Genomic DNA, 16,527 nt, shown 5'->3' with positions numbered 1-16,527 from the left:
GTTACCCTGCCTCTGGCAGGAAAGTCTCAAAAATACTCACACACGTATCCAGGGGGAGTCGTACGTGAAAGAGGATTTTGTATGAATTCATATGAATTCATATGAATTTGTATGAATTGTGAATTTGATTTTATGCACGTGAATTTGGCTACGCATGTGTACATCGTGTCCTTTGCATGAATTTCTTTTGAGACTAAACTGATTCCATAATAAACATGCAAACTCCACACAGAAATGCCAACTGACCCAGCCGGGACTCGAACCAGCGACCTTCTTGCTGTAATGCGACAGCGCTCCCCACTGCGCCACCACCTTCATTCAATATATAATTACTTTAATGACTAGAAATATACAATAATTGAATCTTAATAGAAACTAAATATTTAAGACCCATTTATAACAACACAAGAAACCATGCAGAGCGCAAAATATAGCCCTTTTTTCATTCAAGATCAGATGTGGGTCCCTTGCACTATGTTCATATCATATTCTATCAGTATTCGGCTCCTGCCCTGATTTATAACAGGTCACCACAGCAGAATAAACTGCCAATTGCTCTGGCATGTGTTTTATGTGGAGGATCATATCATATTATCATACATTAAAAACTTGTTTTGTTCTGTAGACTAAATTATAAATATTGCATTTGGTTTTACTGTCCCTTTAAATGTGGGCGTGTCCGTTGAAGCTCTGAAAGGCCAATGTGTGAGTATATCGAGTCTACGTGTAGACCAGTGAACACACACACAATCCGCTGGGCTCCCGGATAGTGACACATACACCTGACCGCTGCTGCACCATGGTGAAAATCACGGTTATCAAGACCAAACCGTACACCGACCAAAAACCCGGAACCAGCGGCTTAAGAAAGCGGGTAACGGTCTTCCAGCAGAACCAGCATTACGCGGAGAACTTCATCCAGAGTATCATTTCCACGGTTGACCCTGCGCAGAGGCAGGAGGGCGCGCTGGTGGTGGGAGGAGATGGACGCTTTTTCATGAAAGACGCGATTCAGCTCATCATCCAGATTGCTGCTGCTAATGGGGTTAGTATGGGCCCAATTTAACGAGTAGCTTAAACTTAAAACAAACGTCTTGCAAATGCTATTTCCTTGAATGGGTAGGGGAGGCTCTGACTTCATGACAAATTCAAGTTCATTGCAAAAGAGGCACTTACAACATTAGCAAACAATAGCTTTGCTCCAGACGTGCATGAATAAACAGAATACTTGTTGTCATTTCTTCCTTATAATTTATCATGGTGCCTTTAAATAACATTGCATGCACATGTAGGAATTACATAATAATTGTCCCAGGGGAATTATTTTCAACACTGCGATGTTCTGTTCGGAACGACTCTTTTATATGAGTCGAATCTTTTATATGATTCACTAACCCTTTATGAACCATTCATTAGAGAGCTGTTCATTAGCAACTTGTTATTATTGTCAGATCAGTGATTTTATTAATACATCAATTCGTAATTAATTCTGAATAAAGCTTATATAAAGTGGGTGAGGACTTGTTAATGAAATTTAGTAAACAATATTTTTTTATTGGTGATTAAACATTACAATTCAAAATGCACAAAGCACTTCACAAAAATAAGAGAAAAAACAAACAGAAAATAAATAACTACAAAAAAATCCTCCTCCATCATCAGTAAGTTATTATGCACAACGGTGAAATTATAAAAATAATCGCCTTCTCAAAGTCCAATACTTTCTACACATTGTTGATTTTACAATAGATATCGCGCAACCAATAATAATCATTTGTCTTTTTACCAAGGACGACGTATGACGAACGCATGCGGCATGACGTAAAATAATCCGGTTCTACGAAACAGGCTGTTCAAAAGAACCGATTCAATGAAATGATTCTGACTTAATACAAAACGAACTCCGTGCTCTGTCAAGCCGAAGCACCTTTGACATTTCATGCACTGCCAAAAGCAGGGCCGCTGCGTCGTGGCGTCACAATATCCCCCTCGTTTTGTTGCAGATCTCTCTTTTTTTTTTAGAAAATTTCAAGGGTGCTTTGTGTAGGCGTGAGTTTTTCTTTAGCAGTTTTGCTAGGGCAGCGACCATGATGTGAAGGAGGCGTGCCTGCAGTCACGTCCCTAAATAAACATTGCTTTAACGGCAGGGCACAGTGTTTTACTATGTAAAAATGTTTCCTTGTCACTTGTCTTTTTAATAAAATAGAAAAGTAAACATCTAAAATCACTTTCGTTTCTTTTGTAGCACTTTGTGTCATTATATCATGCCTGTAGCCAGGGGTCGTTTGGGTGGCTCGAAAGACCCACCCCCTACTGACAAAGATCTAGAATTTCTTCCATGCATGAGCTCATTTTTCCTATTTTGACCCCTAAGCCATTATAAATAGTGAAGATAACCCATCAAAGGCTTGAAGACCAAGCGGAATCTGACATAAGTGAAGTCATATGTCACTTCTGACCTACTGTATTGGTGTTAAATAGAGAACTTTTTACAAGGAACTTATATTCTAAATCTTGGACCTTGTTGTTATACATGATTTTTTAATGTACTTCTTACAAGACAGACAATGAATTTTTTAAAGCTTAACATTATTATTATTATTATGTTGTTGTTTTATCAATATTGAAATGACCAAATTCTGACTGAGGAAAGTTGAATGTGCTGCTCAGTTTGTTATTTGCCCAACAGGCTACAGTTTTAATTTAAAACTTTAACAAATTAATTTTTTTCCTAATGATGTAATACATTTGTATTATAAAAATAAATTTTCTTTAAATTTCTTTATTGTAAATGTTTAAGAAATATTTTAAGTACATCAAAAAGTGTGATTATGATGACCTTTCCACAAGCTAATCCAGCTAAAAAAAAAAGTGCTAAAATGTCACTAAATGCAGTATTTAAACCTCATCGTTAAATAGAAAATTATGTGAATAACTGTAAAAATGTCCAATTTTTGAGAAAAAAAGAACCAGTCCTTTCAACAAAATCAGTCATCAAAAAAGTCGTTTAAACAGCACTTACACGCACTAAACCTTAGTTTTATTCATGTCTATATTCTGAAAGTTTTCCCAGATGGATTTGTTTATAATACTTGGCTCACTTTATAGTCTTCATTCTACAAATTAAAAATCATAGTATAGTATTAATTATGGTGGGATATGCTGAGATACCCAAATTTGCCTTTGTAAAAGCCTTTGACTCTAATTTGTAAAGAAAAGTTAGCAAGAATTCTGAACCTGACTAAGCATGGGCCGGTATAAGATTCTGACATTATGATAACCATGGATAAAATTTAAATAAAGTTTATAGTTACTGCTATAAAATATGTTCTTTTTAAATGTCCGGGTAAAAAACAAAAACTTTTTTCTTTTTAAACACCACATATCTTATTTTAAGAAACATTTCAAATATTTTGGAGCGGTAAACATGTCAGGCTATATAATTCAAATGAATCATTGACTTCTGCTGCCTTCATTAGTTTCAAAAACACTGATTCCTTTGTCATTTAAAACGGCATCTTTTGATATCTTTTCTGCTGGAGGTAGTGTTGTCCTAAAAAAAACTGTAAAAAAATAAAATAAATCATATTACCTATTCCTCAGGAACGGTTTAAAAGAAATTTTGGGTGGTTTTAAAACCTTGACTTTTCCAAACGGTGGTATATCTTGAAACAGTTATCGTCCCATGCCTAAACCTGACTTCATCCAATGTGCATTATATATATTTTTTTTGCTAGAAATGTATGCAAATGGACAGGTATTTAATTAAGTAATGTCTTATTTGTTTATTTAAAAAATAACATATTAGAAAACTTGTACTTGTTAGTACTTAAACATTTGTTTGAGATTCTTATTGTGCAAAAAGGCAATTCCAGCGCTACTTGTACCAAAAGAGAAGAAATGTATTAAAGATTTTGCCAACAAATTTCGGCTTAAAAGCCTTCCTAGGAGTATAGTGGTTGAGTAGCTCTAGATCCTTATCTCACTATTTGTTTTCCTTTGAGCTTGTTATTGCAATTAATTATTGTATTTAATCAACTGGGTAAATGTGGTGAAAACTAATAGTAATGCAATCGCCATGTATTGTTAATTTCTGAGCACCACTAGTGTTGTATAATCATCCTTACATCTGCATCCAAAATGTGATGTGAAGGATGCGAATGTCAGACTGCTTCTGGGGTTCATTAGGTGTCTTTCTGAACATCTTCAGCATGAGTTGACCCTTTATTTATTGCCCATAATCTTTTAGATTGGCAGGCTAGTCATTGGTCAGGATGGGATTATGTCAACACCTGCAGTTTCCTGTGTGATCCGTAAAATCAAAGCCATCGGTGGGATCATCCTGACAGCCAGTCACAATCCTGGTGGCCCAAATGGAGACTTTGGCATCAAGTTCAACATATCCAGTGGAGGTTAGTAATGCATGCTTGACTAATTAGAATATTATCGATGCAATGGTAAAGGGAAAAAGCTTCAGGCCATCCATGATATTTATTTATTTATACATTTTTGGAATTTAGTATGAGTTGTTAATTCCACCTTGGCAACCCCTGAAGAATCGGGGACACCGCTGAAGAATAGTGAGTGAGTGAATTTAGAAGAAAGTTAAAGTCTGTATGAAGCTGAAGGTGCTGACACTTATTTCAGTGTGATGTTCATCGTATCTCTCAAATTCGATTCCTGGGTGGCCGCAGCTCTGCACAGTTTATCAAACAGGGTTGGAATTGAGTTTGAGACCACTGATGTACTTCCAACTGAAATATTGTGACCTTCTCACAGCAAGAGGGTCATTGGTTTAAGCCTCGGCTGGGTCAGTTGCCGTTTCTGTCTGGAGTTTGCATGTTCTCCCTGCGTTCGCGTGGGTTTCCTCCTGGTGCTCCGGTTTCCCCCACAGTCCAAAGACATGCGGTACAGGTGAATTAGGTAGGCTTAATTGTCCGTAGTGTATGAGTGTAAATGAGGGTGTGGATGTTTCCCAGAGATGGGTTGCAGCTGGAAGGGCATCCGCTGCGTAAAATATATGCTGGATAAGTTGGCGGTTCATTCCGCTGTGGCGACCCTAGATTAATAAAGGGACTAAGCTGAAAAGAAAATGAATGAATAAATTACGTACACAAACTTTTTTTCAGTGGATTAATTTGCATGAATAATTGTTTACCTGAAGAATAACAACGTGCGCTAGCAAGATAAACATTGATCATTTTGATTTCACATGAACTTTAAAGACAACTCTTAGCATAAACTGCACTTCTGGTGAATTAAATACAAGTCTATGGCTACTGACTTTGACATTCAAAAACAGACAATACATAGCTAATACTCATCACTATTGTTGATCAATTGTGGCATTTTGAGGCAGAATGATTGGCCTGTAGATGTTTGCCAATCTGGATGGCCTGAAGATGAGTAAATTAGAAGTAAAAAAAATGTTGTAAACTTTCTTTAAACACGTGCACTCGGATTCAATAAATCTGTATTGTCTTTCCCAGGTCCTGCACCAGAGGGTATCACAGACAAAATCTTTCAGATCAGCAAGAGCCTCCAGGAATATCACATCTGCCCTGAGCTCAAGGTGGACCTCTCCACAATTGGGAAACAAACCTTTGAGGTGGACACCTTCAAGCCCTTTACTGGTATTTTTTTTTCTGTCTAACCATTTACTTCTATTTTTTAGTCTAACTGTTGCTGATGATCGAGTATCTTTTTTCAGTTGAAATCGTGGACTCTGTGGAATCCTATGCAGAAATGCTCAGAGATATCTTTGATTTTGCTGCTCTGAAGGAATTGCTCTCAGGACCCAATCATATCAATGTGCGACTTGATGCAATGCATGGAGGTAAGAGCTCAATTCCTGCCAGACAAAAATAAAGTTCAGTGTTTCAGAAATGTTCACACTGGGCAGGTTTGCTTTGAATAAAACAAACTGTGGTGCGATTGCTCTTTTAGACACAGTTCATTTGAATAAGCGTGAATGCTACAACCCAAACCTTACACACCAAGCCAAATGCTGGCTGGAAAAATAGGCCCTAGTCCACTTACAAATGATTTCTTATGCAGGTTGACTGCAGTATGATTGTAAAACAAATGAAAGTCATCTAAATGATTCAAATATATGAAATGGTGTCACAAGATATGACCATAAAGAAATAGAATGCACAATTATGCCAGCAGGACTTTGTTTGACTGTGGTGGAAACATTCCTACTGTTTTGATTCTTTTACATATTTTATAAGTTCCTTACTAGTTCTAAACTAATGCATATACCATTGTACACATGCAATAAGTAAGCCAAGCGCAGAATAGATTTTGGATATTTGCTAAGTTCTGTCGCAAAATATACATCTTTGTATATTTTGCAAAATATGGGTCACTGACTGTGTGAAAGCATAGTAAACCAGAACCAAATGTAATATATATATATATATTTTTTTTCTCTCAAACCAAAAGAACTAAACTAGCAGTGTGACCCCTTGGTAAGCCATAATACATCTTCTGTAAGACTGAATAAAACCACAAAAATGTTGTTTTAATGTTTTGATTGTAAGAAATCATTTAAAATGTTATAAATAAAATTACCAGTATTACAAAATATTAATGATATTTACAGATACTTTAGAAAATGATTCCAATTTCAAGCCTAACATTTAAACAAATCAAACAAGTGAAATTAAGAAGCATATAAGGGTTACCAGCAATAATCTTTATTTTGTGGGTGAGCATTTTGGGTATGTGCAAACAGAAACCCATCTCTCACAGTGTGTGTCTTGTTGTGCATGAAGGTTTTAAAATACCTTGAATGTTTGAATTGGCAACAACATTGCAAGTGACAACATTTCATGAGGATCCATGAATAGCTCAATTATATTCTGTTTTAAGTCACTGAGTTATTGCCTGAAACTGAAAACATAGTTTTTTGTGTTCTTTATACTAGTGGTGGGTCCATATGTGAAGAAGATTGTGTGTGAAGAGCTTGGTTCTCCTGCTAACTCTGCCGTGAACTGTGTCCCCTCTGAGGATTTTGGGGGACACCATCCTGACCCCAATTTAACATATGCTGCTGACCTGGTCAACACCATGAAGGGAGGGGAATATGACTTTGGAGCAGCATTTGATGGCGATGGTGTAAGTATAGGAGTATGAAGTGCAACATACAGTAGCATTACGAAGTTTGGGGATGATGTGTTTTTTTAAGACCAAGGCTGCCATTATTTAATTAAACTACAGTAATCCTTTAAAAAATGTATTTTTTTAATATTATGATTTGATTGTAAGGTAAACTTTTAAATATTATTGTTATAAAACACTTGTTATTATATTGCTTAATATAATAGAAAAGTTACTAACTTTAAATATTGGAACAGTAATTTATGCAATTATTAGTAATTCTCAGGCAAAGCTTCATCAATTTTCCCTGTTTTTGTTCTGTTTGCAGGATCGTAACATGGTTTTGGGTAAGCATGGGTTCTTTGTAAACCCTTCTGACTCTGTGGCAGTCATTGGTGCCAACATTACATCCATCCCGTACTTCCAGAAGACTGGCGTAAAGGGTCTGGCTCGCAGTATGCCCACCAGCGGGGCTTTGGACAAGTATGAGCATCTAAGCATACTTACAATTTGTGATTTGGCTCTATATTTGACTATTAGTCATGTAATTCTCACAATAAACTTTTGAGCAATGTATTTATTCCCTCTCTTTCTCCATATAGTGTGGCCAAAGCTCTGAAGATGCCGCTTTATGAAACCCCCACAGGCTGGAAATTCTTTGGAAACTTGATGGATGCTGGCAAGTTATCGCTGTGCGGTGAAGAAAGTTTTGGTACTGGTGAGTAGCTTTGAAACTGTTGGTGATATTCTGTTAAAAAGGACATTTTTATTTTGCTTTAAAGTTGCTAGATTGGATTTGGGCTGAATGACAGTAAATTAAAATACGTGATGATTAAATATATCTAAAAAAAAATCATTGGTTTAGTATTCATGAGTAGAGTGTTCTTATTAGCGATACTGTATATTTCAGCTTGATGTTCCTTTGTCAATGTGACTTGATGAATGATTGATCTCTGTATTTTAATATTTTGTACTATGAAATATTTTATAATCTAATTCATTTACTTTTGTTTACTTATTACAATTTATAATTGTATTTATTTAAATTATTTATTTGTTTCTTAAATATAGATTAAATATATTTGTTGTTTTAAATTATATTTAACCATACAGTTGAAGTCAGAATTATTGGCCCCCCTGTTTATTTTTTTTCCCAATTTCTGTTTAATGGAGAGCAGATTTTTTTCAACACATTTCTAAACATAATAGTTTTAATAACTTATCTCTAATAACTGATTTGATTTATCTTTGCCATGATGACAGTAAATAATATATGACTTGATATTCCTCAAGACACTTCTATACAGCTTAAAGTGTCATTTAAAGGCTTAACTAGGTTAATTAGGTTAACTAGGCAGGTTAGGGTCATTAGGCAAGTTATTGTATATTGATGGTTTGTTCTGTAGTCGAAAAAATATATAGCTTAAAGGGGCTAATAATAACGGCTTTAAAATGGCGTAAAAATGTAAAACTGCTTTTGTTCTAGATGAAATAAAACAAAAAAGACTTTCTCTAAAAGAAAAAAATATTGTCAGACATACGGTGAAAATTTCCTTGCTCTGTTAAACATCATTTCGGAATTATTTAAAAAAGAAAAAAATTCAAAGGTTGCTTTGAACTGGGCTGAGGCACACTTGTCCCCCCTCCCATCTCCCCTGACGGCTCGCACTCACATTACATTCTGGCCTGGGCATGCTTACATCATCGATGATGTGCTGTTCAGTAAGCGCTCTCCCTCAGCACACTGGAGATTTCTTTAGTTATATCGGTATAGTTGTTTGATATGCAGTGACACACAGTCAAATATTTCGCCAAACAGATCAGCCACATCTTGCTGCAAGTATTAGGAGGTTTGCTGAAGGTGCAGCTGTCGTGCTGTGAGGGGTTTGGTCTTTAATAATCTACGACAGTTTGTGTTCATTGAACAGTAAGAATGATTAATAAATCCATATGAAACGATCCCCTTAAAGTCATGTCTCGTCTTGAGTTTCGGGCTCAGGCGCGTTTTGCACATACATTATAAGCGTACCGCGCCAAAGCCCAAGTAAATAGCACTCTGGCACACATCTTCCAACCGAGCCAGGGCCAGCCAAGTGAACCGTGCCTGAGCCCAATATAGAGCACTCACATTTCGATCCGGAAAACGGGCCTGGGCACGGTTCGAATAGCATAGTTTGAGTACGCCCCAAGTTTTTGTTTTTCGTTTAAAAAAATAATAATAATAATAAATAAAGCTTGAGTTCTCATGATGAAATTCTTTAACATCCTTTTTTTTTTTTTTTTTTTTTGGTAGGTTCTGATCACATCCGGGAGAAAGACGGTCTGTGGGCAGTTCTTGCGTGGCTCTCAATACTGGCTACCCGCAAACAGAGTGTAGAGGATATTATGAAAGACCACTGGCAGAAGTTTGGACGCAACTTTTTCACAAGGTTACTGCAATAACATGACTATGATGACTTGTATTTTGTTGTTTTTGTATGCTTTGAGATGTACACTACTGATCAAAAGCTTGGGGTCTGTTTTTTTCTTTTCATGTTTTTTTTTTAAAGAAAGTTATTCTGTTCATTAAGGCGACATTTTTAAATGAAAAAAAATTATATTGTTAAATATTTATTACAATTTTAAATAACTGCTTTATTATTGTATGTAGTTTTTGAGTTAAATTATTACTCCACTCATTATTGCTTTTATTTTACAAAAGTAATTAATAATAAAAATATTAATAATAAAAATTCATATTAGAGTGATTTCTGAAGGATCATGTGACTGAAGACTGGAGTAATGAAGCTGAAAATTAATCTTTAAAATCACTGGAAAAAATGATTAAATCAAATTATAAACTATATTTGAGCAGTTATTTTATAGTGCAATTAAATTTCACAATTTTACAACTTGTACTATATATTTGATGAAATAAATGCAGCCTTGGTGATCAGGATAAGCTTATTTTAAAACAATTAAAAATCCTACTGACCCTAAACTTTTGACCGGTAGTTTAGAACATCGCCCTACATTTGCTTTCTGTTTGTATGTGATGTAAAAAGTAAAGGAAAAACTTGTACAGTATAAACGGGTAATACTGATCTGTTTACCTCTACTGCCCTCTGTTGGTAGATTTGTGGAAAACACCAGACATGCTGTATATTATATTATTTCCTACATCCTTCTCTAGGTACGACTATGAAGAAGTGGACTCTGATGCTGCAAATAAGATGATTGATCACTTACAGACCACAATGTTCGATAAAGCCTTTGTAGGGCAGACGTTCACCTCGGGGGATAAAACGTATCAAGTGGAGAAGGCTGATAACTTTGAGTACACAGACCCTGTGGACGGCAGTGTTTCTAAAGGACAGGTAAGTACGGTGAATGTGATGAGACTCTGAGAAACATAGCAAGTGCTGAAATGATCTGCATTCATAAATGATGAAGAAGTCATATGGTCAGATGTTACTAGAACTAGAATTAGGTTTTTAAACATTCAACCATGATTTAATAATATAACAAATGATTTGTTAAATAATGATCAAAAATAATAATAAATATGAATACAAATGATTATTAATAAAAAATATATGTTGCTTTGTTAGCATTTTTGATTTCTTATTATAATCAATATATTCTTAATATAATCAATGCTGAAAATTGCTTGTTTTAAATTATTTAAAAATCTTTATTTCTTCTCATTTTTAATTAGTTATAGATGATTATTTAAAAAATGACGTTTATTGCTTGAATGACTGCCTGATTGTACATCATTCAAATATTGAGATTTGTACTAATATTGTTTGAGTTCTCTTAATAAATTAAATAATTATATTATTATATTATTTAATTAAGCTTATTTAAAGAAACGCCTCATCATGACGTTCATTGAGTATGATGTATATTCCTGAATATACAGTTCAAAAGATAATCTTCTTGGGATTGTTTCGTCTAAACCCCTTTCTCAATTTCATGTTGTTTTTACTTGCTTTACAGTATGTTGGCCATCATCTCTATGTTCCTTCTTCATGTTTTTTAAGGGTTTGAGGATAATCTTTTCTGATGGCTCGCGGATCATCTTCCGTCTCAGCGGGACAGGCAGTGCCGGGGCAACTATCAGACTTTACATTGACAGCTATGAGAAAGACCCCCAGAAAATCTACCAGGACCCACAGGTGAAATGATTTTCCTTTTTTCCCCCCATATTTGCTCTTCTGCTGCATATTACTTTTGCAGTTTTTATTTAATACTTGTATTGCATTTATTTACATACCTGTTTATTGCTTTTTTTCTATTATGATTAATTATTTAATTCTCTTATTTATGTTTTTTGTTTTAAATAATTTTGGTATGTTTAAATAATTTTATTTTGTCAATATTTACATTTCTTTTTAATCTATTAGCCATCCTCTAAATTGTAACTGCCTGATTGTAGATCATTAAGACATCCAAACAAATGTGAAGAGAAATATTTAGATTGTGTATTAGTGTAGTTTGTACTCTTGATAAGATTATTAGCAATTCATTAAGCAATATTTCATTGTCAATATTTGTAACTCCTTTTTATCTACAATAGGGATGCTCAAAATAATCGATTAACCGTTAACCGAAAGGGTGAGTTTGTGACCGATTAATGCTATCAGTTAAACGATTAAAATTATTATTTTATATATTTTTTTAGTTTGACTGCATAAGGGGCCGATTGAATGCGCCTTTGTGTTAAGAGGGGCATCTTTTTCACGCGGCTCATCCCAGAGCAGCAGTTTGTGTTGTCAAGACAACTACAGAGAACTTTTAAAGAGCTTGGTTTCCGCTACATTCATTCTTCCATGGCGGGGAACAAAATGGATACCGCCACGGCTACATTACACATTCAAAACATTCAGTTATCGTTGTTGTTGTTTTTAATAGCGGATTATAATCGCACCAAAACGTATTAAAAGGTAAGTGGATTATAACAGCGCAAACTTTACCGTATAGTGCTGTGCGCTATTGTTTAATCCTTTGGGGTTACGTGCTGACTGACTGACTGACTGACAGGTGCGCGATGCATGAGCCCAGCAAACACGCAGAAGCTTTCAGTTAAGATGAACACAGTTTCTATAGTTATACTTTATTTATAGATAAAGCATGACTCTGTTTATAATCACTCTATCTTGTTGGAGTTTATAGCCGTTTCGCTTTACTTCAGGACGCATTAATGCCGCTCTGAAGGTCTAATCGCTGTTTTAAGTTATCCAGAGCTGGATGAATGTACAAATGCTGAATATCACAATATTATTAAATATTACAATTGTAACAACACAGACAGCAACACTTTTGCACAATCGATACCCAGCTGATTCAGTCGTTTCATAAGAGAACCGCGCTCCTTCTCTTCTTTTTTCCTTGTCAACATAAAGGCAGTGAGGTGCTCCTCGCGTTTTTGGAATGAAAAAAAGCACTTTAGCTGTGGTCGGCCACTTGTTTAACTGCAAGACATACTTAACTTTGCGGGACGATAACGTATAACCCGTGCCTACAGACACATTTGCCAAAGAAGCAAAATGGAAGAAGAATATTGCTTGAAACAGAGGTGATGATGCCAAAAAAAGCGCTGATGTTGACCTGAATCTGCATCATAAATACAACAAATAGGCTTTACCTTTTATTTTACAGCATATAAAGCATGTATGCACATTAATGCAATATCATATTTAAACAACAAAACTGTTTACAAAAAGTCAACATATGTGCGCGTTGTTGTTGTCTTTTCATCACGCAGCGCGCGCACTTGAACCGCGAGGGAGAGAAAGGAAACCATACATCAGGACATATTCTTTAAAATAATGATTTCTATTAAAAATGTAAAAGGTTTTGTGATTATAATAATAACAGCGGGGCATTAAATAAATGCATATTTTCCATGGAGCGGGCAATTTGAGGAAGTCAGCTATTTTTATTTGACGGAAGAAAAAAAACATATGATTGGAAAAAAAACAGCCTATGCCGGTTATTAAAAAGAATCAGTCAGTATTTTCGTTTTGTAATATAAATTAATTATTTAAGTGAAAATAATTAAGGGCAGTCCTATTTATTTTATTTAGTTTATTCTGTTCTTCTGTGCTAAACACTGCAGGTGCGTGAAAATGCTCTGTTGTATTGTTCTATTATTATTATGCTAGCATATAAAAATAAATCAGTATTTTAAAATGCATTATTTAATTTGTTGGACACAAAATAGTCACGTCAATTTGTTTAATATAAAATTAATAGTAATCTGACCAGTTAACCGTTAATAACCGATTAATGAGCGGCGGTTGTCGGTTAGCAAAATTAACTGAAATGAGCATCCCTAATCTACAATAAATATTAGCCCTGTTCTGAAATTCTAATTGTTTAAAAATCTTTCTCAAGTGCTGTTTAACAGCAAGAATATTTTTTTTTATTCCATCACATTTTTAAACATTAGTTTTAATGAATAGTTTCTTTTGTTTTTGCCATTTTGACAGTAAATAATATTCTTCTAGTTGTTTTGTGATATAGTGATCAGCTTAAAGAGGGTGTTCGCAGGGTATTAAAAAGCATTAAAAGTTGATAAATCAATTCGGAGAAAATTAAGGCCCTTAAAAGATATTAATTGCTTTTTCAGGAATCTTAAATTTAGTTTAAGCGTTGCCCAAAATATTTGACTCCTAATTTTTACACTGGCATGCTCGATCCTCACAATTGGTTCGGGCCGGGGTGCATCCGGTCAAGCTCCTCCATCTGGGTGATGTCACGTAATTTGCGGCAAATGCGGGAAGTTGATGTGATGCTCTCCACATGTAGCATAACAGATGGCATAATGGAAAAATGTTACTTTGCGTACTCCTATAATAAGTTTTGTTTCTTCAGAGCTTATGTGAGTTCTGTTGCATGGTTGTGCTCCATTGATTTATTTAACTGCAACTGTTTATTAACAACTGTTTATTAAGGTAAAGGTTTGATACTTATAGAACTTGAAGTGGTGATGAGGTCTTAAAATATTCAGAAAAGGTCTTTAAAAAGACTTAAAAAGGTATTAAAATTATCTTTAGGATTCCTGCATATACCCGGTTAAAGTGCAATTTAAATAATTAGGCGAAATAGGCAAGTTAGGTTAATTAGGCACGTCTCTGGAAAACAGTAAATTGTTTTCTAGCCAAAATAATAATTAAAAAGGGGTTAATAATATTGTCCTAAAGTTTTAAATATGCTTTTATTCCAGCTAAACTCAAAGAATTAAGAAATGCTCTTTAGAAGAAAAATATTATAGAAAAATTAAATTAAATTTTCTTTGCTCTGTTAATCATCATTTGAAAAATATTTGAAAAAGAATCAATTTCACAGGGCTAATAATTTTGCATTGAACTATATATGGACTTAAAGTAATGTCAGTAACTTAACTTTGACAAACTCATCTTAATTAATCTCTTTTATTTATTTATTTAGTTGTTTATTTATTTATTTAAAAATATTTTATTGTTTTAGCATAATAAACAATAACATAACCAGAACAAACAAACAAAAAAGGAAAAGAAAAAGGGTACAAATGCCATTTTACAGTACACAAACAGTTGGACACAATATTATATGATCCAGAAAGCACAAGAGAAAAAAATTGAAGTAAATATAAAAATAAATAATTTTCAGAGGAATATGTAGGCTCCACAACTCAACACATGCCAAACAAATCTCACCTATAATGACTTACAAGTCAGCATTACTGATATAAAACATAATTGGGTTTCCCGATTTTAAATAATATGTTTAGTTTGTTTGCCATCTATATTTATGTATTTTTTGTATTTAATATTAATATAAATTTTATGTATTGATTATTAATTTCTTCATTTAATATTATTGTTTTATATTTTTGTTTATTTATTCTTTTTTTTTTTTTTTTTTTGAGGAGGAGGAGGGGGGAAAAGGTGGGACTTGTGTATCTTGTTTTAGTCTATTGTATCTTCAGTAAATGAGTATGACACGCTCATTCTAGCACATATGGCTGAAGATAGGATTCACTCAATTGTATCTGATCAAAGAAGTATTGATCTGTCTTAAAGAATCAACCTCAGCCATGCTCCCATTTAAACTGAGATGACTTTTTAACTCCAGCTGTCCTTTTCATCTCTAGTTTTGAGGCTTGAGTTACTGTAGAAGGGAGGTCCTTTTTTAATACAAACAAGAAAGCACTACATTCACACCATCCGGTTTCATTTAGTCCAAATCAAAGTCCCCATTGTATTTCTCTCATTTTGCGGTTCCCTAATAGTGCACTTCCAACATTTCCAACCGCTTTAACGTTATTAACATCATCTCTCTTGTCTATTGTGAACAGGTCATGTTGGCTCCTCTGGTGGACATTGCATTAAAGATCTCTCAGCTCCAGGAAAAAACAGGCCGCGCCGCTCCAACTGTGATCACATAATTATTCTCCCAAATTCACTTGATCCAGCCCAAACTAGCCCTCACTGTATCGAGTAATGCCTTACTTTATTTTCACTTCAGTTTCATACCCCAGTCATCAAGTGTTCAGTGTGTCTAGATTGTGTCACGTTTACGGTGCTCCACATGTACAAACAAAGATCTATATCTATTATGAATGGAGAAAATATAAAATAGAGATTATAAAATCAATGGCTTGTTGTTATTTTGTCTTTAAGAATTGTTTTTATTCATATTCATTAGTCACAGGGAGTAAAATGTCTGGAACGAAAATGTCTTCATGAATCGGCAGTTTTATGTAAGTAGGATGTTGCATTTCCAACCGAAACGAAATCTTGAGTAGGTAGAGGGGTTTTACTTTTTGCACTATTTATCTTTTACTCGAAACAAAGTAACCAAACAAGGGGCGGGGCTTAGTATATATACATGAGCTGAATACGAAATCACAAACTAATTTAAATGTAGAAAAGTACATTCTATATACTATGAATGGATTACAGATGCCATTTATTGTTATCACATAGCCTAGCCATATTTATATAGCCTAGCCTATCACATATTTATTGTTATCACATAACCTAGCCGGGTCAGTTGATTCACTTCACTCCCATTCATAAATACTCCCTATGGGCTATTAGGATGATGTACAACATCTTTTGTATTGCACTAAAGAATCTCGCAGGAAGTAGTATGTCATCTGGCTACATCTCATCTACTGTCTTTCAAATACTATTGCTGCGTCCTAATTCACATAGTTATACTACACCAAAAGTACATAGTTATTTTTGGTAAAGGAGAAGTATATACTTTTGAGTGTGTAACAGAATACTATGCAAGCTATGGGACATACTACTACCTCGTTTACAGATCGTTATGTTCCTTCGTTACGTCCCATCAATCATCTTGACATATCATCCACATTTCTGTCATATGTAATTACCTACCTTTTTGGAGAAGCAGCAGCAGGATAATCTGCCATTCACAAGTCCT

General features: G+C 34.6%; 1 protein-coding gene across 1 annotated transcript; it reads left to right on the top strand.

Annotated features, from left to right (window-relative positions):
• The first annotated feature begins 711 nt into the window (after positions 1 to 711).
• pgm1 (phosphoglucomutase 1) lies at positions 712 to 15,729 on the top strand. The gene is given in 11 exon segments (NM_201025.1): positions 712 to 1,045; positions 4,250 to 4,412; positions 5,490 to 5,633; positions 5,711 to 5,836; positions 6,932 to 7,122; positions 7,433 to 7,587; positions 7,707 to 7,822; positions 9,398 to 9,533; positions 10,277 to 10,460; positions 11,130 to 11,264; positions 15,431 to 15,729. Coding segments are annotated over 11 exon segments (1,686 nt in total). The 5' UTR covers positions 712 to 799; the 3' UTR covers positions 15,521 to 15,729.
• The last annotated feature ends 798 nt before the right edge of the window (positions 15,730 to 16,527 follow it).

The sequence above is a fragment of the Danio rerio genome, chromosome 6 (genome assembly GCF_049306965.1).
Source record: "Danio rerio strain Tuebingen ecotype United States chromosome 6, GRCz12tu, whole genome shotgun sequence".
Taxonomy (NCBI): domain Eukaryota; kingdom Metazoa; phylum Chordata; class Actinopteri; order Cypriniformes; family Danionidae; genus Danio; species Danio rerio.
This window is presented reverse-complemented; position numbering and strand designations above follow the sequence as displayed.